Source organism: Periplaneta americana, chromosome 8 (assembly GCF_040183065.1).
Source record: "Periplaneta americana isolate PAMFEO1 chromosome 8, P.americana_PAMFEO1_priV1, whole genome shotgun sequence".
Classification (NCBI taxonomy): Eukaryota; Metazoa; Arthropoda; class Insecta; order Blattodea; family Blattidae; genus Periplaneta; species Periplaneta americana.
Window position 1 is genome coordinate 20,180,456 of NC_091124.1, and position 23,671 is coordinate 20,204,126.

Sequence of the window (23,671 nt, forward strand, 5' to 3'; positions counted from 1 at the left end):
AGAACCAATAAATGGTCTATTAAATATACGAGGCCACTTAATTAGTCGCAATTTGAAAGGACAGGGACCTCTCAAATTGCAGATTTAGATTTCACGGCGCTTCTTCCGACGGCCTTCACATGCTTTGTCATCGAACAAAAGATGACAGAGTCTCGCCATCCTAACGGCAAACACCAGCCAACTCCTCCTCGCCCCGTTCCGTTATCACTTGATCAAATCTCAGTCCCCCTCGAGTATGTGGTACCTAAGAGGTTACGTTCAATTTCGGCTTCCCCTTCAAAATTTTCTAGAGCTCCTTCAGTGGAGCAGCGTAACCCGGAGTGAGATTAATGGCCTACAGGCTTGGAGCTCACATATTTAGTTTTGTACAGCCCCCAACCCCTTGCAAGGACGCGTTTTGCGTACCTTTTAAATTTGTCCTCCCAATTCTCTTTCGATTTTTTTTCGATGCGGACAGATTGTTACGTCCCTTCGATGTCGTAAAGGAGAGGTTTCACTGTATTTGCACAGACGCGGCCGTCTTGATACATGAAGACTACTGTAATAACCATTATTAAAGTTGACTATCTTGTTTTGCCATAGGTGTTGTCTTCACCGAGGACGACTTTTGGAAGGAGCAGCGACGATTCTCTTTGCGACATCTACGAGAATTGGGCATGGGAAAACGAGAGATGGAAACGATCATTCATGATGAGATCCGTGACTTGATGGACGAAGTAAAACGTTATGCAGGACCCGAATACAGCAAACCGGTGCCGGTGCGCGAGCTGGTAGCTGCCACGGGCGCCAACGTCATCTACCACATGCTGTCAGGCGAACGCTTTAGCCTGCGCGACCCCAAACTACGCCACCTCATGGAGATCATCCGCAAATTCACAACTCTTACAGACGCCTCCGGGGGCTTCGCATCCTCAATGCCCATCCTCCTAAGAGTCTTTCCTTCACTTACTGAGTATCCAGAGATTAGGAAGTTTAGGAAGGAACTTTTCGCTTTTCTTACGGTGAGTTCTACACTCTTAAAGGTAACTTACGTGTGTAAACTGTATTTGTGCAAAGTTTGATTTGAGGAAATTCAAACAAAGTCTGAAAACGAATAAAATTGAAAACCGAAACATGCAGAGGATTACATGTTAACATAAAGTGATAATTAAACAGAAATAACATTCAATAGGAAATTAATGTTTCTGTGATAACACCTAATGAATAAGATCTCTCGGATATGAAGAATGTGTAAACATAAGTAAGGTTAAATTATCATTCACAATCAGTTGAGTGACTTTCAGTAATATTGCAATTTAAAGACACGACTCACTGTTACAAGTTATAATAATCAATGGCGATACGTGAAAAGCTGTAACAACATTCCTTCTAAAATGATCTTTAGAATTTCATTCCAAGTTATTGCAAGGTTTCCTTATTATTTACAATCACGTAAAATGATAATATCGCACCCCTAGAATAATTCTGTTGTAACTCCCAAAATTGAATTTTGAGTTACAGACAGTTTTGTAATCTTCTTTTAATCCACTATCAAACAGTAGAACTGTTGTATCTCTAAGTTCAAGCGCAAAGTCTGCAGGACTCATACTGATACTTGGCAAGCCTGAGTTTTCATACGACTTTGAAATTTTATCTTGCATTTACTGAAAATTAACTTCTCACAGTTACGACAGAATTATTTTAAGAGTACGATATGACGGTTTAATGGTTAAGCTTTATAAAATTTATAATTGAATAACCAAAGTAAACTGTAAGTCAAAAGCTGCCATTAGATCAGGATCGAACCCACGTTACTCCAGCGTACCAAAGATACCTTACTAGGCTACTTCCTGACAGTGCTCATCCTATGAAAGGAGTTTCAGTCTCTAAAGAAGAAAGCTTTGAAGAAGTGACAGCGGGTGTCTTAATGCGATTATTTAATAAGTCTATGGTATTAACGATCCGCCCGACCGTTGACAAACTAGTAACTATAGTCCCGTCGCTCTTATTTTCGGCAGCCAATCTCGTTCCAGGTCGGCTACATTTAAACGTGTGCGTCTTGTGATTCGCTGCTGATGACGTTATGCACTTTCTAAGCACACGAGGACGTTATTTGCCGCTCAATTATTTGCTCAATTACAGTGCGTTTGAATTATTATCATAGGAGCTATGATAATGTTTCATAGTGCGGCAAATAGATTCCTCGTCTAGTAGCTCGGCAACGAAAGAACAAAAATGGCGAACGATACTACCTACTTAGACTTTATAGAGCCTTCACTTCCTAAGGCGTAAGGAAAGAGAAGTCACGCCGGAAATAACAGCGATGCTGCTATAGCTCTCATGCGCCAGAGATCGATAAGAGTGGAAACACTGCAAAGTGAAATTTCCCATTCTGTCAAATTACAGTCAAAATAACAAGCACACAAGCATATCGTTACAAGATTTTGCCTATCGCCTAGTTTTATTGCAAGCTATACTTTTACAGACCACTTTTATGTTACAAGAAGGGATTCGACATAATGAGGAAGCTTCCCTTGTGGGATGAAAGGTAAAGATACAGTATATCTCTCCGTCTAGCTGCGACTTCTAGCTAGTCTTAATATCAAATGAAACCGAGAATGTTCTGTGAGTAGAAAATTTATTGTACACTGGAAATGTGAAAAGTTAGTTGTAGGGATCGATGGATTTTTCAGGACGCAGAAATCCAGAGCGCAAATCCTCCGGAAGGGACTTTAATCCGTGTGTGCCGTGTGGGAGTTTTCCGGCACGTTAAAGACCTCCAAGCCTAAATTAGAGTATCTGGACCAAATTTCTCCTCTCTCGCGTTCTAGTACTACTTTAGTTGCATACTAGGTGGCGCTTGAGACGATGACTTACCATGTATCCCTCTGCTCCTGTCGGTAAATAAGTGTAACTAAATTCTTTGTAGATGCTGAAACCTCCGTCAGGGGTTACCTATATTCCGACATCGGAACGATAAGTTAAACAAGTAACTGACATTTCAGACCAAAATCAAAATGATTTTATGTAGGATTTGATATTAAAACTAAGTCTGAAATTAAAGTGCGCATTTAAACAGTGACTGATACATTTCTGAAAATAATATTTATAAATGCACAAGTCAATAATTTATTCTGCCGCTGCCGCTATATTTACGCTAATTACTTCAGTTTTTTCCAGTTTAAAATTTATGTGTCTAATAAATATAGTAAAAAACGTGTAACCTGTAAATTAAATTCTTGTCTTCTATCTTTTGCAGTCCAGCTTTCGGATGCATAAAGTAAAACTCAATAATTAAATATACAATATAATATATTTAAACTACCCTAATTTATTTGTATGTTTTTTAGATATACTTTTATTATTCCGAACATGAGGTTGTAAAATGGATAGCCTACAGAATAGTAAATCAAAAGTGCTCGGTTTTTTGCAATTGAAATATTTCGTTCGCCGAAAATTGAGCTTCGATATTAAAACATTCTGTATTAACTACATACTGATTTGAGGAACACTGAATGACGAGTATTTCATTGATTCACAGGAGAAAATCGAGGAGCATAAGAAGAAGCTGGACGAAGATAATCCTTCAGATTTTATCGATATGTTCCTGTTGGAAATGAACAAAAATGACTCACATCCTTCCTTTCACAGTAAGTAATCATGCTATATACAGAATGTTAGTAAAGTCACTGTGCACTTATAACGGATGTTGGAAATGACGTCCGCGAGTGGCTATACAAGCCTTAACTCGCTTAATTTTATTATAAAACACTTTCTGCAGATCTGCTTGTGATATGTTTCTTATGTACGCAGGTATTACAGTTTTTAAGTCACAAAGAGTGCGTGGGCGGTTACGATTCACTGCAGATTTTGCTGCCCGCCACAGACGAAAGTCCGCAGCATAGAGTCAGAAATATTCAACAATTTCTCTTCGTTTAGTTTAGGTGGCGTTCCAGTTCGTTCACCATCTAATACTGAGTCTGTCCCTCGAAATTTCTCAATAAGCCGACGAACTGCAATGCGATGAGGAACCGTTGTTTCTGGGAATTTTTCTACAAATGCCTCCTGCACTGAATCTACGTAGGTATGTTTTTATCGCCTTATCGAAAGACGTGTTCAACAAGAAAAGCATGTTCCTCAAGTGAAAGAACCATAATTAAAAACTTAAATGAACAACTAAACACTTTCAGTCTTACTAATAAAAACTCTTATACAGACGTTTAACTGTCTTATACAGGGACATCATTTTATTTTTACTAACATTTTTAATATTAACCTGGCTATACCTTTGGATTAATGACTGAGACTCGGAAACACCGTTTGCTACCTCCTTCCACAACTGGAGTTCGATAATACTGACGTAAAATACAAACAAATCACTTTACTAGGTACAGGAGGGAAGGAAAGTAGTTCATCCATTTACGCAAAGTAGGAAATATCGCGATTTTGTGTTTGATCATTTTCATTAGGTTTTTGTTTAATCAAAATACAGTACTGTATTAACAATAAGTGTTTTTACTCACGAACAGAGTTATCCATGCGAACGTATTCATTATGCAGTGTATATTATACTGTCTACAGCACATTAGCGTACAATATAGAGAATGAAGTTAAATTGAAAAATAATCATAATATGGATATTTAAACACATTTTTGAAAATTGTGGCCGTTCCTTTCGATACAGCCTTCAGTTCTTTTGTGCATATTATCGCACTATAGATTATTGCATCTATTTCCAATTACCAGTTTCGTCCTTCGTACTCATGTGAAATAATTCTGTACCTACTCTATAAAAGAGTATCTTACGTACTGTAAATTCAATCTTCACTTCTGGCCTACCCGCACAGATAAAATTACTCAGACATGCTATCTACTGTCCGTCCATGTGGTTATGCCGCAGGATCGTAGAAAGGGGGGGGGTGGAATCACGTGATTGTTAATTACTTAACGAGGCTCTTTTATTTAAGTTATTTTAAACAGTTGCATAATATTACGTAGACGTCCAATTAATTCCTAACAGAAATTAATGTTTTGAGAAAAGAGCTAAGAAAGCCCAGCCACTAGTTTTTACAGTGGAGCGAGCAGAAGCAGTGGGGGAAATCGGGATGCGACGTAGGCAAACGGATGACAGTACCTGTGCGAAAATATGATTCAACATTGGAAGTTTTCGTCATTGGAGAACGCGAACATATTTCTGAAACGTACTATAATCACTAACTCAGCACTGAGGCCTTAGTTCCGTGTGGACAGTTAGAACTTCGTTAGTAGAAGGGGTGGGAGTGAAGTACATTCAAAAACTCAGGTACAATATAAGTTGAAGTAAAAATAAAATGATGTCTCTGTACTTACAATGATTAATGACTAGCTCGTTTATAAGTCGTGTGTAAATAATCACTACATACGTCGTCTATAACAATACAACTATTACACAGCTACGTCATAGTCTCATTATTACTTCATTACGAAAGGTAATAGAATAACTGAGGTTCTCTATTGCATACTATAGTGCACGCTAGTGTGCTGCGCTAAGTATCGATAGTACAACTGGATCTGATCGATTACCACGCTATATTTTGGTCAAAAAGTACAGCTACAGCAATATTATTCTAATTGAATGGGTTATTTATTAAAGAGCCTAAGTCTTGAATACTAAATTGTTAGCAATTTAAGGAAAAAAACTGCTTACAGGCCGAAATTTTGAAATTAAAGCTGAAATAAAAATTGTATCATAAATTCTACTAAGCATTAGAGAGTGAAACTTGTCCTCTTCATATCTAAACCGATGTATCTACACCCAAGAGCAGTTATTACATTACAAACTCATTTTCACAAAAGTAGCGACTTAGGCCCTTTCATAAATGGCCTTAATCCTGTCAGATTAAATAAATAAATAAATTATAAATAACCCATTCAATTATTTTGTGCTCTTTGGTTTGTTCTTCTGTGGTTACAAGGCAACAGTCATAGTTTAGCGGCTACCATGCTTGTAATAAAATTAGATTTGAAATTCGCAGTTTAAAACTCAATTGCTGGCGACGAAATCTCAAGAGATGCAAATAATTTTTACAATTAGTTAGGCTTTCTATTTATCCGGAGCTTCCTAGACTAAATCCACGAGGTTGTATTTTTTATGTTCTGGATCGCTGTGTATGATTGTGTTGACACTGCAAGATAAATTATGTTCCGTTGATGCATCCACTAGTTTATATTTGGTGCAAAGCGAGAAACAAATTTCTAACACGTTATGTTCCTTTTCCTGAATTTTGCACATCGGAAACTTGAAACTGTTTGACCTCTAGGCCTACTAGATTTACGGTATCAATGGTATCCCCTGAATTTTGGATTTATTCCAATGAAATGTTCAAGGATGTTATTATTACATTTAAGTTTGTGTACATTTATAATACATTTATGCTAAAACTTTTGAATAACGTAGGCCTACATTTAATTTGCAACTCTACTTCGCTAACATATTTTTACATGTCGATTTCTAAAATTTCAACATGACATGGACTTCACTAAAGTTAGTTGATAGCCGTCCCAACCAGGGTTTAATAATCGGCCTCCTAATCAATTCTAAATTAATATTTATATTTAATTCAATTTTTTCTTTAATACAAACCCTAGTTAGGTAGGCTATTATTGAGAAATTTATTGGAAATGTAGCAAACAATTTAGGCTACAAGACAAATTACATGTTATAAAGAATATAAGTGATGATTAATTATGCTAATCGATGACTTCAGTGCAGGGGAGGATATCATGTCCAGGGTGCTGTCAGGAACTTTTAATTTTCGGAAGACTTCTAAGGACTCCCGTGGGATTGTGCCTCTAGCCCCAGTCATAATTCCTATAATGTCCCATGTCTTGATGTTATATTTGGTCCCCAAATCGCTGCAGCATGGCAGATAAATTGCCCGTTTTTCTTTGCAGACTTCTCTAGGTTGTTCCTCGCTGTTCTCAAAACGGACTGTGGAATCGAGAATGAGTCCACAATTTTTTTTCGGTCTATAATAATTATATATTGTAGGCCTAGATGTTGAAACTTCTGTAACTGATTCGCAGTATTAAAAATATTCTATCTGCCCATAAAGTATGATTCTGCAATACAAAATCTTGTGAAACCGCTGAGGTTTCTGACGGAAGAAAAAAGAAACAAAGCAAGAAATATGAGAGTGGGCAAAATAAGCCAATAGACAATAGTGTACCCAGGGGTGGGTTCCGGACAGATGTTCGGAGTAAAAATAATATAACTCTCACAATTAATTTATATTCTTCTTTTCCATATGGGACAAATTCTGTCAACTCCAATCCCAAAACTTTGAATTATTTCTTGTAAGATGTTTTGAAGTACGTAAAGTTACTAAAATTAAAATTAACTACTTTCCCTTTTACAAAATTGGAATTATAAATTATTGCACTCCGACAAGAAGATTTTTTAAAATTTATCTAAACTTGATAGGAATTGATGATGGATGAGTGGAACGGAGAAAAATTCTCTCCGGCACCGGGATTTGAACCCGTGTTTTCAGCTTTACATGCTGATGCTCTATTCACTAAGCCACAGAGGATTCGATCCGACATCAGGATGGGAATCCGGTGTGGTTTAGTGGATAGAGCATCAGCAAGTAGAGCTGAAAACCCGGGTTCAAATCATGGTGCCGGACAGAATTTTTCTCCGTTCCACTCATCCATCATCATATGATGACGCAGAATATCTGCACGGAAATATCATATGTACTTCGGTACATCATAATAATATTTGATAGGAATTGTCAGAAGAAATATTCACTTACAATGAGACCATCCACTGTGGTTCAGATAAGAGCTTCTTACCCTCAAATATAACACAGAGAAGTGGAATTCTTGTTAGGTTATTGAAAAGTCACTTCAAACTTCAAAGCGTTACTAGTGTAATATTTGAGGCACGAAAAAAAAATCACTGTGTTGAGCAAGTTTTGGTTTTTACAAAACACTAGAAAAAGGCCCTATATCCGCTGTTTTCTTGTTCAGTACCTTAGCAACAATAACCTGCAAAGACATTGCAGTTAAAGAAACTACTACATAAAATCTATTAACACAAAATAGTTAATATTTTACGTAGTGCAAAGAATGCAAGAGAAATTCGCAAAATCGCAATAAAATAGGGTGTAATTTAGGAGATGCGAAAGAGTTGCCAAGACTGTAGTGGTACTTTAACGTTCAAAATCATCATCATCATCATCATCATCATTATTATTATTATTATTATTATTATTATTATTATTTCAATGTATTTTATTTTATAGTGGAACAGCTGCTTCAACTGCTTTCCGACTTGTTCATCGCTGGCAGCGACACAACTTCGGGATCTTTATCTCTTGCTTTCCTGTATATGGTTCTGCATCCAGAAGTTCAGGTTAAAGTACAAAAGGAACTGGATGACGTGGTCGGCAGGGAGCGACTACCATCTCTCAACGATAGAGCGAAGTGAGTATCAGCATTCTGTTATGAAGAATAACTCATTTTGTATTACACAAATATTCGAGCAAAACACTATGCAAGTAGTCTTCCCTCCCGAAACTTACGAGTTCTTATTCTTAAGTTATTCAGATCATATGCATATCAATAAAAAGAAAACTAATTATATTTATACTGAAGAAGTGTGTGTATAATTCTTGAAGATTTACAAGTGATTGTCTTTACTATTTTTTTGAGAGAAGAAAGTTCATTTGTCTTCTGATAACCTAGTCACATAAAAATGCAGTAGTCATTCCCGTAAAATTCTTCGTAAGCCAGTTAAAATAATACTATACAGGGTGGAAGTGAAATAATGCTACAGATCTTTAGACCTAATGACTCATGTTCTATGTAACAAAAAAACTGTAGTACCATATTGCTGGAAAGTTCTTAGTTTTCTCAGAAAAAAATGTTTTTTCACAAATCCTTAACGTCCTCTTACTCCATAATTATTGAGAGTTGGATCGTAATTTTTGTTATGTTAAATGTTATGTTTTGTATTTAACGACGCTCGCAACTGTCAGCGTCGCCGGTGTGCCGGAATTTTGTCTTGCAGGAGTTCTTTTACATGCCAGTAAATCTACTGACATGAGACTGTCGCATTAAATTTAAGCACACTTAAATGTCATCGATCTGGTTGGCAAATTGGTATAGAGCTGGCCTTCTATGCCCAAGGTTGCGGGTTCGATCCTGGGCCAGGTTGATTTATCTAGAGAAAATAAAAACTTGAGTGGGATTTAATTGACTATTACACGATTAGAAAAAAGTATATAAAGATTAGAAGAAATAATGTACTCTAATACAATAAAATATTAATTTACTTATTAAAATTCTATTTCACTAATGTTAGCTTCATCAAAACGTTTGAACGGAACCACCATTTTCAGTTGACTACTATGCGGAAAACAAATGACGATAGAAAAGCATGTTTTATACTTCTATTGTAAATAATTTGCATTTTGAAATGTTGGCAAACAAAGAAATAAATGCTAAAGAAGTGATAAAAACAAATAAATGCTATGGAAGTGGTAAAATTGTAGCGATAAACAAGCAAGATTGGTTGAAACACGTCCTTTCATATCGTTTTATTGGTCAAAAGTAGTATGACGTAGTAAAAGTGTATTAGTCATAGTAATATTTATCCGTCATATAATATAATTATGTCCAAACCTGAAAAGAGGATAAAAATCTGAAGAAATAAAATAGAACACTTCTTTATTCTTTTTGTATCCATACATGGATTAATGCATCTTTTACCCATTCATATAAGACACATGTTTATTTACGTCTATACTTGTGTTTCTCTAGACTGCGATACGTAGAAGCCACTCTGAACGAGATATTTCGCATGGCAAGTGTCGCACCTCTGGCCGTTCCTCATTCAATAATCAACGAAAACAGTGACGTAGAATTCAGAGGATATGTGATACCCAAGGTAAGCTTCATTCACAGACTACTGAGATTATCAGTATCGACGGCTCTATTATTCCAGAACAGAAATCAGTGAGCAAAACGCCAACGTGGAAGACGAAAACATGTTATCGTAACACGTGCAATAAGTTCGTATGTCTCACCTAATGTTAAACACACAGTTATTATGCAAATGTGTAAGTCAAATATTTGTACGATGTACTTTAGACACACATTTACAGAGTACTAGAATATTTGAAATCAATATTTCTATAGCTTCAGAGTATGAATAACAACTATAAAATTATTAAAAATCAAAAGTCTATATACAAATTAAGTACGTCAAATACAAGTACCACTTACAACATTGGACCAACAGACTTTATAATTTAACGAAATGAAATACGCGTAAACAGAATAGTGCAATAATGAGATTCTAGTCAGAAAATTAAAGCATACGAGATCCCAGTCAGAAAATTAAAACATATTTACATTATGTACATAGTTTTAATTTTCAAAATTTACATTTTTTCTTTCACTTATGACATCTGACATAAATTTCCATGGTCCAGTTTCCATATTGTGTCATGCTGTTTTTAGTGGGCTCATTTCTCATTGTGAAAATTTGAAGAAAATATAATTAATGTCTTCTGAGAAAAATGTAGATTTAGACAATAGTTTTTGCAAGACACTCACACTGTATTATCTTACGCAATCGTCGAATTAAAAGAAAATAGTTATTTATGGTACTTGTGAGGTAAGTGCATCTTTCCACTCGCGCAATAAAAATCACGCTCACAAGCACCATACGTAATTTTATCTATGACCATAACGAAAAATTATGTTTTATAAAAGAAAATATGTTGAAAATATGTCCTCATATAATCACATATCATGGCATGAATTTTAGAATCGATAAGTGTACTAGGTAGGTCATGATGTAGGAGGCCATGATTAGTGAAAAATTGTATCTAAGGTGTTGGATAAATAACAAATTATAATTGATTATATAATTTTTATATATTTTTTTTCATTTTAAACGTGTATTTTCGTCTTTCTGAAGTTTCAGGGATTATTTAGAAGTGTTCACGGGACTAATGTGATTATAGTACATTATGCAACGAGCCTATAATGAAGGTAATTAAGAAATGAGTATGGATATTTATGAAACGAGCGCAAGCGAGTTTCATAATTTTCATACGAGCTTCTTAATTACCATTATAGGCGAGTTTCATACGACTTTTTATGCTCGACCATATTTCTAACTTGATATTATTAATTTTTTAGCAATGTCCCGTATGTTGTGAGATGTGCACAGACGCGAAAGTATTGATTTTTTCCGAGGAACATGTCCACATTGACCTTGCTAGGCCATAAGAACCTACAGAGATAACATTGAAATTAAATTAGACATTGAAAAGCGAGATGACAAATTGAATTTATTTGAATATTATTTACAATTAACGCTAATTATTATAGTAACAGAACATAACCTTCTGCGACAGTATTGGATTTCCAGCCTCCGTGACTTTTCGCTAATTCTCTTTCGATTGCATATCCGAGAATAATCGATACTTGCGGTTTTATAACGGTAGAAAGCTGACCTGTCATTGGCTGAACAGTTGTAACCTGAGTCGTCATTGGCTGAAAGACCTGACCTTTAATGAGTAGGTGTACTTTAATGACATGCATTAAAGGTCTGCTACCAGGTGTATAATTACTACATTTCGGCATGGTCGAGCATAAAAATAATTTCACATTTTACTTCTGTAAACTTAAGAGGAATATTAAAACGTAGTTTATCATCGTGTCTGTTTAGCTCAGTTGACTAACGCGTGTTGTTTTAAAATCCTATTAACCCAACTTCCCAGGTTCAAGTCTCCTCGCCCCCCAAAAGGTAAATTATTACAAAATTTAGAAAAAAATACATATAATAATAATGATTTATTTTAGCTGGCAGAGTTAAGGCCGTAAGGCCTTCTCTTACACTCAACCAGCAAAAAGTGTATATACATATGCATGAACTTACAAAGAGATATGGATGCAATGCACAAATTACGACGTAGTAGATAGAGAAAAGAGAAGGAGATTGAGTGTATGTATATTTAAGAAATGGTAATAAAGAAGTAGAGGTAGTGACATCTAGTAACTAATATATTAAATTCTTGAGTAATAGTTGAAGGGAAAAGTATACGTCCCGGGTACTAGGAAAATACTAATGAACTGTGAGATAAAGTTCAAACTGTGAGGTAAAGTCTTTATCTCACTAGTGAAATAAAGTAATGTTGAATAAAAGCCTACTTCACAAACGAAAAAGTATTTAGTAAAGGCATGTTTTTCGTTATGGTCATGGATAAATGAATTTTAAAACCTAATGTTTACTTTCAAATGCAATGTGTATATTCCACATATCAATAATTTCAAAGCATACTTTTAATATAACTCCATGATCACTAAAGTTACCTCTGATTGAGATTTGGCTGATATGTACATCTATTATCAGACAGTACATCTCACTTGACGATAAGCGTCAGAAGAAGAACAATATAGTTTGTATACATCTTGTCCCCGTAAACAGATTTTAGTTGATGTTACTATTTAGTTACATGCGTTACCATGGTAACTCATCATGTCAGAAGTTCTTTGTTGAACTCATTTACATGGAAATGAAAGTACAACATACTGAACTAAAGATCTTTTTCTTCATCATACCTTTCCCTGATTACACCGTGAGTTGGTTTCAGTGGACGGGTTGTGATCCGTGCTATAACTATTGCTTACAAATTTTCTCCACTTCATTCGTTCTCGCTTCGAACAGACTCCGAACATATTTTGTAAAATTATCTCTCTATTCCGTGTTTTCGTGCATTTTAATCCTAACTGCAGACCTACGTGACTAGGAATTTTTCCCCTCGAAAATGTCGAAGAATGAGATGAGCTGTAAAACGACAGTGTTATATCCTGGAACCGATGTAGGCTATATGAAATATGTTTACAAGAACATGCAGGTATCATACGTAAGTTTATTAAAATATCATGACAACCAGAGTTCTCATAAAATGGTTCTGAATGAGTGTTATTTTAACTAATTAGTGCAACGTACAGGTAAAAAACACAGTAGTATAAATCAAAAGTACATACGAGTATATTCTACTACATCTATAACAATGATATTTTGAAAAATAAATAAACAATGAGTTTAAAATTCTACTTCGGCTATAAGTTTGTAATTTATATCTAGAACACGTCGTTTTTAAATACTGTATATGGATTAAAAACGAAAAATATGCACTTAATTTAAGGAACTGCTTGAAAATTTTAAACTATTATTCTGTAAAATTCTCAGTTTGTGGTTCATTTCTTCTCGCAAAATTCAGCGTCATTTATGAGAATTTTTACAAAATTTCAGGGTACTGGATTATTTGTCGTATAAATATTAGATAGGGGAGAATCTGGTAGTATCGGACATCGGGTAATATCGGACAGTGCGTTTCTTTCATCTACCACCATATGGTAGTGCTTGAATGACATGGTTACGTTTCTCTATGCGGCATCACAGAAACGTAACCATGTCAATCAGGTACTATCATCGTGTGGTAGATGAAAGAAACTCACTGTCCGATATTACCCGATGTCCGATACTACCCGACTCTCCCCTGCACACCGGATAGGCACACACATAAAGTATTACTGCTTTTGCAAGCCAGTTATTGTTTCATAAATAAAGTAGACTGCCAGTTATTGTTTCATAAATAAAGTAGACTAAGGGCCAGTTGTATAAACAATCAACTTCAGATTAACACATAAAAATTAATCTTCAGTTAAACTTAGCTGCGAATTTTTGGTTGTATATACGTATACTAACTTTAGATTATTTCGTAAAGTTAAATATAACTGACGAATCTTCTCAAGTTTATCATATTAACTGAAGTTTACAGAAAATATTTCCGAAAGAAAAGATAAGAAAAGTTTCTCCTTATAAGTAAAATGGTGATTGAAGTTTATTTTTTATTGTTTTCGTTCCACAGAACGCCCGCATTGTGGTGAATCTGCACGGCTTACACAAGGACAAGAAATATTGGGGAGACCCGGAAAAGTTCCGACCAGAGCGGTTCCTGGACTCAGAGGGAAATTTGAGGAAGGAGGACGCACTCATTCCGTTTGGAACGGGTAAGTTTGAGCCGTAGTGTTAAAACAGTACTTATACTTAATTACAAATGGAGGTTCATTGGCGCCCTCACATAAGTCCGCCATCGGTCTCTATCCTGAGCAAGGTTAATCCAGTCTCTACCATCATTTCTCACCTCTCTCAAATCCATTTTTATATTATCTTCTCATTTACGTCTCGGCCTCCACAAAGCTATTTTTCTCTCCGGTCTTCCAACTGATATTCCGTCAACCGGGTATACTTTACACAAGGGGGGTAACTTTACACATTTCTAGAAAAATGTTTAGAAGGCAGCACATTACAGACAATGTGTAGCAACTCCGTGGAACTGATTCTATGTGACAGCAGCACATATGTGTGGTAGACTGAAGTGTGTGCCATTATTAAAACTGTTATACACCATTTTTCTAGAAATGTGTAAAGTTACCCCCTTGTGTAAAGTATACCCGGTTGACGGTTCTATATGCATTTCTGGATTCGCCCATGCGTGCTACATGCCCTGCCCATCTCAAACGTCTGGATTTAATATTCCCAATTATGTCAGGTGAGGAATACAATGCGTGCAGTTCTACGTTATGTAACTTTCTCCATTCTCCTGTAACTTTATCCCTCTTAGCCCTACATATTTTTCGAAGTACAGTAGAACGCCGATTATCCGTCAGTCTATTAACCGATTGATGGATTATCCGACTGTCTTTCTCTTGCCTCCTCCTCTCCTTTCTCTCTCTCTCTCTCTCTCTCTTTTTTTTGGTTCAGAAATATATGAATTAGGTACTGCACATTATATTAGTACATTTTTTCTAGAGAGTATTATTACAAGCATTTACTCTTACACAATATGGTCTACTGTTCGAGTTGTACTTTATAGACTCTATAACTTATATATGAATTATTTTTCACGGGTACGAAAATAAATCGTGTTGTTCTAAGTATCGAAAAATGTGCAAATCATTAACTGGTTTAGGGAACGAGAAACTATGGTTCATCTAGCATCAGAATACGAGAGTTACAACTGTGTGTAATTTGATATAAATTAAGGATATGTGTATAAAGTATGTAAGTCTTCAACACGAGACCTCCACTATTCCTATCTTTCCACATACAGCCATTAAAATGAATTTCCTTGCCCCTTAAAAACTCATTCTTGACAAACTGACTTAAATTAGTGAACTTTTGATGCTCTACCTAGCGTGTTAAATACAAGATCATGGAGGAAAATACTGAAGTATAAGTATTATTTATTAAATTTACGAAAATCTTTTATGGTACGGATTATTCGATTTTTTTCGATTAACCGTTCAGCCCACCTCCTTCATTACCACGGATAATAGAGATTCTACTGTACCTTATTCTCAAACATCCTTAACTTTGTTCTGGTTGGCGAGTTGGTATAGCGCTGGCCTTTCATGCCCAAGGTTGCGTGTTCGATCCCGGGCCAGGTCGATGGTATTTAAGTGTGCTTAAATGCGACAGGCTCATGTCAGTAGATTTACTGGCATGTAAAAGAACTCCTGCGGGACAAAATTCCGGCACATCCGGCGACGCTGATATAACCTCTGCAGTTGCGAGCGTCGTTAAATAAAACATAACTTTAACTTAACTCCTTAACTTTGTTCCTCTCTCAAACAGAGAGTCCAAGTTTCACAACCGTATAGAGCAACCGGTACTTAATATAATTGTTTTATAAATTCTAACTTTCAGATTTTTTAGAGAGACTGGATGACAAAAGCTTCTAAACCGAATAATAACAGGCATTTCCCATATTTATTCTTTGTTTAATTTCCTCCCGAGTGTCATTTATATGTGTTACATTAAATTAAATTTAAAACCGTCTTGGCTTGCGACGATCACAGACCCGAGTTCAAACCTTGGCGATGGCGGAGTTGTAAAGCCAAAACCGTGAGGATTTTCCTTGGGGCTCTCCCGTTTTTCCTTGTCATTCTACAAACATTCCCCTTCCGTTATCGTCTATTTTTCGAAAAATATGGCACCGTCGCGCCGTACGCCGCAATAGATGTTCCTCACAGTTTGTCCAGACATGGCAGTGGTGGTGAGTTCTAGACTGCTCATAGATCTGTGCAATATGCACCAGAGCATCCCAGATTCCAGATTACCTGAAGGGCTTATGACGACTCGTACATGTAGTCTATAGATCTAGGAGGAATTGGAAATCACCACCACAGGTTTGGTATACGGATTAGAACGATGGGAAGGAATGCGTAGTTTGGCGGATATTGGAACCGGCTTAGCCTTACAGCACAGTCGGCATGCAACTCATTTCATCACGGGTGCACAAAAAAAGCTCCTTTAGTCTGCAATGCATAAGGAGTCTCCATCTACTGTCCAATAAGCATCTCTGTACTTTTAAGTTAAATATAATATTTACTGCATATACGAACAGTACGGTATTAGAAAAACGTTTTGTCGCACAGATACATGAAGTCCCAGAAAGGTGGCAGTGCGCATGACCAGAGGACGAGCGACCTGGTTCATAAGAGAAGGACTAGTTGAGATAATAACATTAGTTTTGTTTCGTTGTATATCTCGTCATGTGCACTTCCTCCTTTCTGGGACTTATAAAAGTATCTGTGCGACAGAACTTTTTTCTAAGACTGTACATATTGTGTATGTATTATTTGTGTATTACATAGGTCTATAGAGCTTTAGAGAACAAGTGCCAATATTTACTTCAGTAATTGAGGTCAATCAGAAGAACAAAAAATCTCATACATTTTAGTATATAGCCTGCAGTACTTTAATGCATTGTAAACATATGCTATTTTTTTACAACTTCAAATATTATTGTATGTTGATCTTCCGAGAAAATAAACTGAGACTAATTCATTGGGGATCTTCGGAAAGTAAGAGACATTGCATCTTTCTGTTGACAGATTAATCTGCAAGCGTTTGCTTATTATAGTACGTTCGTTAGATAAACACGCTGTCCACACCTGTGGAGTAACAATTAGCGCGTCTGGCCGCGAAACCAGGTGGCCCGGGTTCGATTCCCGATCGGGATAAGTTTTTCCGAGATTTTCCCTCAACTCAATATGAGCAAATGCTGGGTAACTATAGGTGCTGGACCCCGGACTTATTTCACTGGCATTATTACCATCATCTCATTCAGACGCTAAATAACCTAAGATGTTGATAAGGCGTCGTAAAATAATCTACTAAAAAAACAATAAACATGCTATTTCGATAGACTGGCACTTACTCGAGTAAAAGAAAGAAATTGCAGAGCTATTCTCAAAGCACGTTGATTTTTATCTTTCACGTGTTAAAATATTTCCACTTACTAACATTTTATATACGCTATGTTCATGTATGTATGTATGTTTGCATTTATGTATATAAGTACACTCAGATACGCTTTTGTGGCAGTCTACTGTCTAATGTTAAGTGTAGAAAAAGTTCAGGTTTTGGTCTTAAGTGAAGATAATAATTCAGTCTGTGGAGTCGAAGAAGAAGAGAATGTGTTTGTGCATTAATCTGTGTATAACACTGCAAAAAATCTGTCGAGAATATCGTAGCCTAATTAAAGGAGAAGGCAAACAATTAAAAATGAATGAATAAATGAATTAACTAATGAACGAATGAATTAGTAAACAAATGAACGAGTGAACAAATGAACGAACAAACGAATAAATTAACCATGAATGAATGGACAATGAATAATGAACGAGTGAACAAATGAATGAATAAATGAAACAATAAAAGAAAACGAATAAACTAATTGAAAGTACAAAGAGAAGCATCATTAAAAAATTCGGTCTTCTTTCAAATACGAAGGTCACCTCCGGTCAGTACTATGTATGATTTGAGACACACATTAACAATCCAAAGAAGCGAAAATAATTGAATGCAACTCTGAAATAAATTTTCAGTTGATATTTTCATAGTCACGTTGTAAATACAGAACAAATTCAAAATTACTGTAATTACTAGTATTATTTTCTAGAAGCAACAGGTTACCATTTGCGGAGTTCTTAAAGGCTGATTCACAATAAACCGGGAATGGAAACGACAACGAGAACGAGAACGGAAATATTGTTAAAATAAATGTATTAAGTATTGTGAATGCTCACATTTAAATACATTTATTTTAACATTGTTTCCGTTCTCGTTGTCGTTTCCGTTCCCGGTTTATTGTGAACCAGCCTTAATTGCTATGTGCTCGTAACTTTCAATTGCATTTTTTTCACTGTTTCACAGGCAAACGCTCCTGCGTGGGGGAATCCTTGGCGAGGAACAATATCTTCCTGACTTTCACATCCTTCATGCAGAACTTCAGTATGAAGACACCTGACGGGGATCCCACTCCTAGCGCTGAACCTGATGGCGGCCTCGTACTCTGCGCCAGGCCTTTCAGAGTGAAGATGACACAGCGCCCCTTGTAAACGTCTCCTTCACAAAAGAAAGCGAAATACATTTTCTTGGACGCTCGATTTGCACCTCTCGTTACACCCTTAGGATTCTCCAATATAATTCCTTCAAAGAGCATTTTCTATTTTGTAGCACATATTTATTTACCCTTCAGTATTTCCGTAATTCTGACGTTCATAAGATTGAGGTGATACCCAGCGAATAGGGATTATATAAAATGGACACTGAGCGAATTTTCCTGTTCAGTTTTTCTGTGCGCATGCGCTCCGTCGGCGTGTAGTTTCACTTTCAAGCGCTAGAGGTTAGTGTAATCTAGCACACGCTAGAGTTTCTCGATGATAATAATTGAATGTAAGAGCTAAGACACAGGATCCAATCATCGCCTGTTGCATAATACAGTAACGGCTTCCAATAAATTCAAGTTAACAGCTTTTCCTTATTTCTCAGTCATAACTAGCTGTAATAATAATATTCATGTTTTATATATAATAAATTATATTATAAAATAATATAATACATTATAAAATTATGTATCAAATTCGTTTAACATAAGTTGTATACAATACATATATAGGTATATGGTTTTACTTCTCATAGGAGTTTCGTTTTTCCATTGTCAGTGGTATGAATCCTTACCTAATTGTTGATGGGATCAACGTCTCAACTCTCAATATAAAGGAACTAAAAAATTTAGACATTACAGCTAATGACGGATTTATTATTTCATCGGTCCAATTTATTTTATTTGAGTGCATTAGATATATTAATTGTATGGTTTTGTCGACTGCTAGCTGGTGTGATGTCAGCGCCAACTCTAGGTAAAAGGCAGAATCTCACGCTCGAGCTGGTTTCAAGGTCATTGAAATCAGTTACTGCTAAATTAAAGGTACCGACGTGAAATGTCCATACTTATAATTCCCTATAAGCTGTGTTATCCTTCATCGATACGGGTTTTACATAGACTTTGCCAATAAGGTAAATCTTCAATACATAAATATAACATCCGTTCTACAAATTAATGGACACTATTCGAAGTCGATCCTCATACATCATTCAGTTCGGCTAGGTTGCCCTGTATCTATTTTTCATAACGACATTCAATACTTTGATTGATTGATTGATTGATTGATTGATTGGTTAATTTTACGAGGGCTTGATCCAGGATTGATATTTGCATTTAGGCCGTTTAAGCCCATTGTACGCCCTATACGCGGGCCATCCTTCCTGGATCCTGCAGGTAAGGGTTCCACCAATTAACGAATCCGAACTCAGAGACCGGAGTCCCAAGCCCTCAGAACCTAGATCAGCATCAGAAACCCGTACTACTCCCAGACATCAACCCAACCAATTTTTACTATTAACCCTTAACTTGGAAAAGCTTCATTTCTCACACTAGTTTGTTAAACCTTGTCGGACCGTAAAGAAAACAACTATCGCAATGTCCATATTTTATATGTTGTACAATATTATAGTATTGTGAAATTTTAATTTTCCTATCATTTTTTTTCTATTGTTCTCTTAAAATTATAGCATATAGCCTATTAACCTGTTGTATCCTATAGGATATACTGTCAATTTAAAGATAGATGAAATGAGGGGAAAGTAGAGAGTAGGTAGAATGAAGGAGGGAAACAGAAGTACTTCCAAAAAAATCTCTACAACATGTTTTTTTTCCAACACAAATTCCACCCAGACCTGACAAACTCGGGTTGCCAGAAAGGCGAACGCGCTGGCACTGGCTACTCTACTCAGTCCTTTGCTGGAATATCTCCATCAAAATCTAATGGGTTTAACATTGCAAAGTACTCGTTTAACAACAGTATCCTACTCTGATGATGTAGACCTAAATGTATTATTATACAATGACTCAGAAATACCTCAAATGAAGCAAATACTACAGAACTTCGAAAGTGTTTAATCTCAATATCAATGCTTATAAATCACATGTTCTACCTGTGGGCAGATGGGTTAATCCTCTCCACTGCCCTTGTGCTTTCCAGAGCAGACGAGATAAAGATTATAGTTGTGACATATACATCCAACTGGAATAAAATCCGGGATCTGAATTGGAACCCCATAGTAAAGGCTGGTTCACAATAAATCTGAAATGGAAACGGCAACGAGAACGAGAACGGAAATAATGTTAAAATAAATGTATTTAAATGTGAGCATTCGCAATAATTAATTGTGAAGCTCACATTTGAATACATTTATTTTAACAATATTTCCGTTCTCGTTCTTGTTGTCGTTTCCGTTCCCGGTTTATTGTGAATCAGCCTTAACAGAAATTAAGAGACAACTATGGGCAACTTATCCGCGAGAAAATTATTTAAACAACATAACTAATCCTAATACTTAAAACTTACATCCTTTCTTTCATATGGTCAGTGGGCCAAGTTATTTCAATTCCAACGAATTACTCCCAACAAATACAAGCCGATATCTATGGAAAGGTGCCAGATTTAGGTACCCCTCTCCACAGCATTTAAGAGAAGAGATGAAGGAGGATTGGATTTTACACATATTCCAACTAAGTGTTCCTCTTTATTTGTACGCGTATCTCGATATATAAAACAACATTACCTAAACATCTTCCTCCTTATTCCCAATAAGCTACAGATTTTGTCTACGTAAATCACAAAGGTGCTGACAATCTTCAGCTAGAAAATTCTGAGAATTTAATATCAACAAGACTAATATACTCGTATCAGCAGATATCGCCACAGAGTCTAATGACTAGAACACTGGACTTATAAGACTTATAATCCTGTGGCCTGGATTCGATTCCTGGTCTACCCCCGATTTATAACCTGTGTTGGACAAAGATGACACAAGGGTTTTCTCCGGGGCTCTTGTCCCACTGTGGCATCTCAACAAATCTCCATCACTATATCACATCGCGGGTGTAGCGTAGACCAGCCTTCTAAGGCGCACCCTGGGCAACGACTCTGTCGGTAAATTGGTTTACACAAGTGGCTTCATATGGGTGAATGACGGAAATATAGCAATATCTCGAAACGCCAATAACAGCCCCATTAGACAAGTCTATAATAAAAACATTACGGTTCAAATCCGACGAATTTCCGACCACAAAATAAAGAGATCACGAACTAACCTATGCTCCATATGTGCACAGAGAGATACCATCATTCATCATATACGGAATGTAATAAAGTACACTAAATTTGGCAAAAACTTCTACGCCCCTCACGTCCATACAGCCTAATGTAGCCTACTTATCCTCGTGATTTTCAATTTCTAACATTACAGTAACATAATGCAGTAATCTGACCCACCAGTAACACAGTATTTCTACTTATGGACTACAAGAGTGAAATGAACTTGTAATAATTCATGGAAATCTTAAAACGTCCCTGGTACAAAATTTATAACAAAACATATGGAAGAAGACTGAAAGGGAAAAATTTTTATCTATGTATGAATGCAGAGAAAGACTTGAAAAACATGTAATACAGCTGTTTAAATTTTTAGTGACAACTTTGTTTTGTACCTTGCAATCCTTTATTATCCAGATCTAATTTATGAAATGTTTCATTTCATTCATATTTTGTTCACTTGTTTTTACTACTTTTTAATATAAAAAAATTAATTGAGTTTGTGGTGTATTTCAATTTGTCTGAGTGTGTATTATTTCAGGTTCGTGATGGGACATGTTTTACTTGGTCTTGTGATGAATTTTTTTTATGTTTTTAATTTGTGATGAGTTTTCATTACTTAAGTAGGCCATGTAGTGTATTTCACTTGTTTCAGTTGGCTTGCTAAAATTGTTTTGCTTAATTCTGCGATGAAATTGTAATGCTTTAATTCTGTGAAGATATTCAAACTTAAGTACGAGTAGGGGAGAGTCGGGTAGTATCGGACAGTGCGTTTTTTTCATTTACCACCATATGGTAGTACCTGAATGACATGGTTACGTTTCTCTATGCGACATTACTGAAACGTAACCATGTCAATCAGGTAATATCATCGTGTGGTAGATGAAAGAAACTCACTGTCCGATATTATCCGATGTCCGATACTACCCGACTCTCCCCTATATGGTATATTTATGTTGCTTCAATTTCGTGATGAAACTAACGCTTGAGTTTTGTGTTTGCAATTTTAATGATTTAACTTTAGATTTCTATTACTTGCGTGTATTCTAACCGCTTTGAGTTTCTGTAACGAAACCGTGTTGCTTGATTTTCTTTGAATTGAGTATGTAGTGTATGTGGGGTTTATGATAAGACTATATTGATTGCGTTTTGTTTTGGCATTTTACATATTTTTTCTCCGAATCTGTAAGTTCATTGCAGATAAAATTAGAGCGCTTGATATACACCGTCTGTACCTCACAAAGCAATATTAATGTTTTTTTTTTTTTTAAGAAAACTAATAGGTCTAATTATTTGTTTAATTATTAAAAATTTGTGAAGTATTTTGTTCAGCCGAATACTTTCATAAAATCTTCCATGCATGTGTAGTTTTCACAGGTGAAAGACTTTAAAACCTTTAATGTAGAATGTAGAGTTTATTTTTCTAAAAATAATATTGATCAAATCCTTTATTTAAAAAAATAGTTTAAAAGTTGAGAAATGAAAATAAATTGAAGTGAAATGTTAGAGATAGACTTTGTTAATTACGAATAACTGAAAACAAGAATTACATAAAAATTCAAATGTACCAGTAATTTATCATGTAGACGATTGAATAAAATATTACACAAAGCTCATAATTAAAAAAAAAGCTTTATAAAAGAAATAAACATTCTATTTTACAATACAATATTTCTTCTTCTTCTTTCCCTTAGTTTAACCTCTCCCTTTTAGGTTCTTATTATACGACCCACGCCACCCGGGTCTTACAGGCCGCGACCTGTCGGGAGAGGAATTAATCTATGGATCACATAGGCCTACATGACCACACAAGGATCACACATGACCACACAAGGACATGGAGGGCCTCCCCGGATGAGGGATCAGTTCAATGCCAGGGGCACCTCCGATACAACACAAACATTTAAGACATTACACAGCATTCACTCACACATATGAAAGGATTAAGGGAAGGATCGCCGTTCATGGCCGGACTTTCAAGAGGTTTCGAGACGTACAATCCCGGCATTTGCCTGGAAATAACTGAGGAAACCATGAAAAACCTCAGGATTGCCGGCCCCTGGGATCGAACCCCGGATCTCCCGAATGCAAGGTCAGCCCTCTACCACGTCGC

General features: G+C 36.1%; 1 protein-coding gene across 1 annotated transcript in view; it reads left to right on the forward strand.

Annotated features, from left to right (window-relative positions):
• LOC138704538 (methyl farnesoate epoxidase-like) overlaps positions 1-22,822 on the forward strand; it is a 39,123-nt gene extending 16,301 nt beyond the window's left edge. Inside the window, exons 4-9 of the mRNA XM_069832534.1 lie at positions 583-1,001; positions 3,521-3,629; positions 8,268-8,448; positions 9,787-9,913; positions 13,917-14,058; positions 18,272-22,822. Coding sequence (XP_069688635.1) covers positions 583-1,001; positions 3,521-3,629; positions 8,268-8,448; positions 9,787-9,913; positions 13,917-14,058; positions 18,272-18,456 — 1,163 coding nt within the window. The 3' untranslated portion in view covers positions 18,457-22,822. The remainder of the gene's footprint in view (positions 1-582; positions 1,002-3,520; positions 3,630-8,267; positions 8,449-9,786; positions 9,914-13,916; positions 14,059-18,271) is intronic.
• The last annotated feature ends 849 nt before the right edge of the window (positions 22,823-23,671 follow it).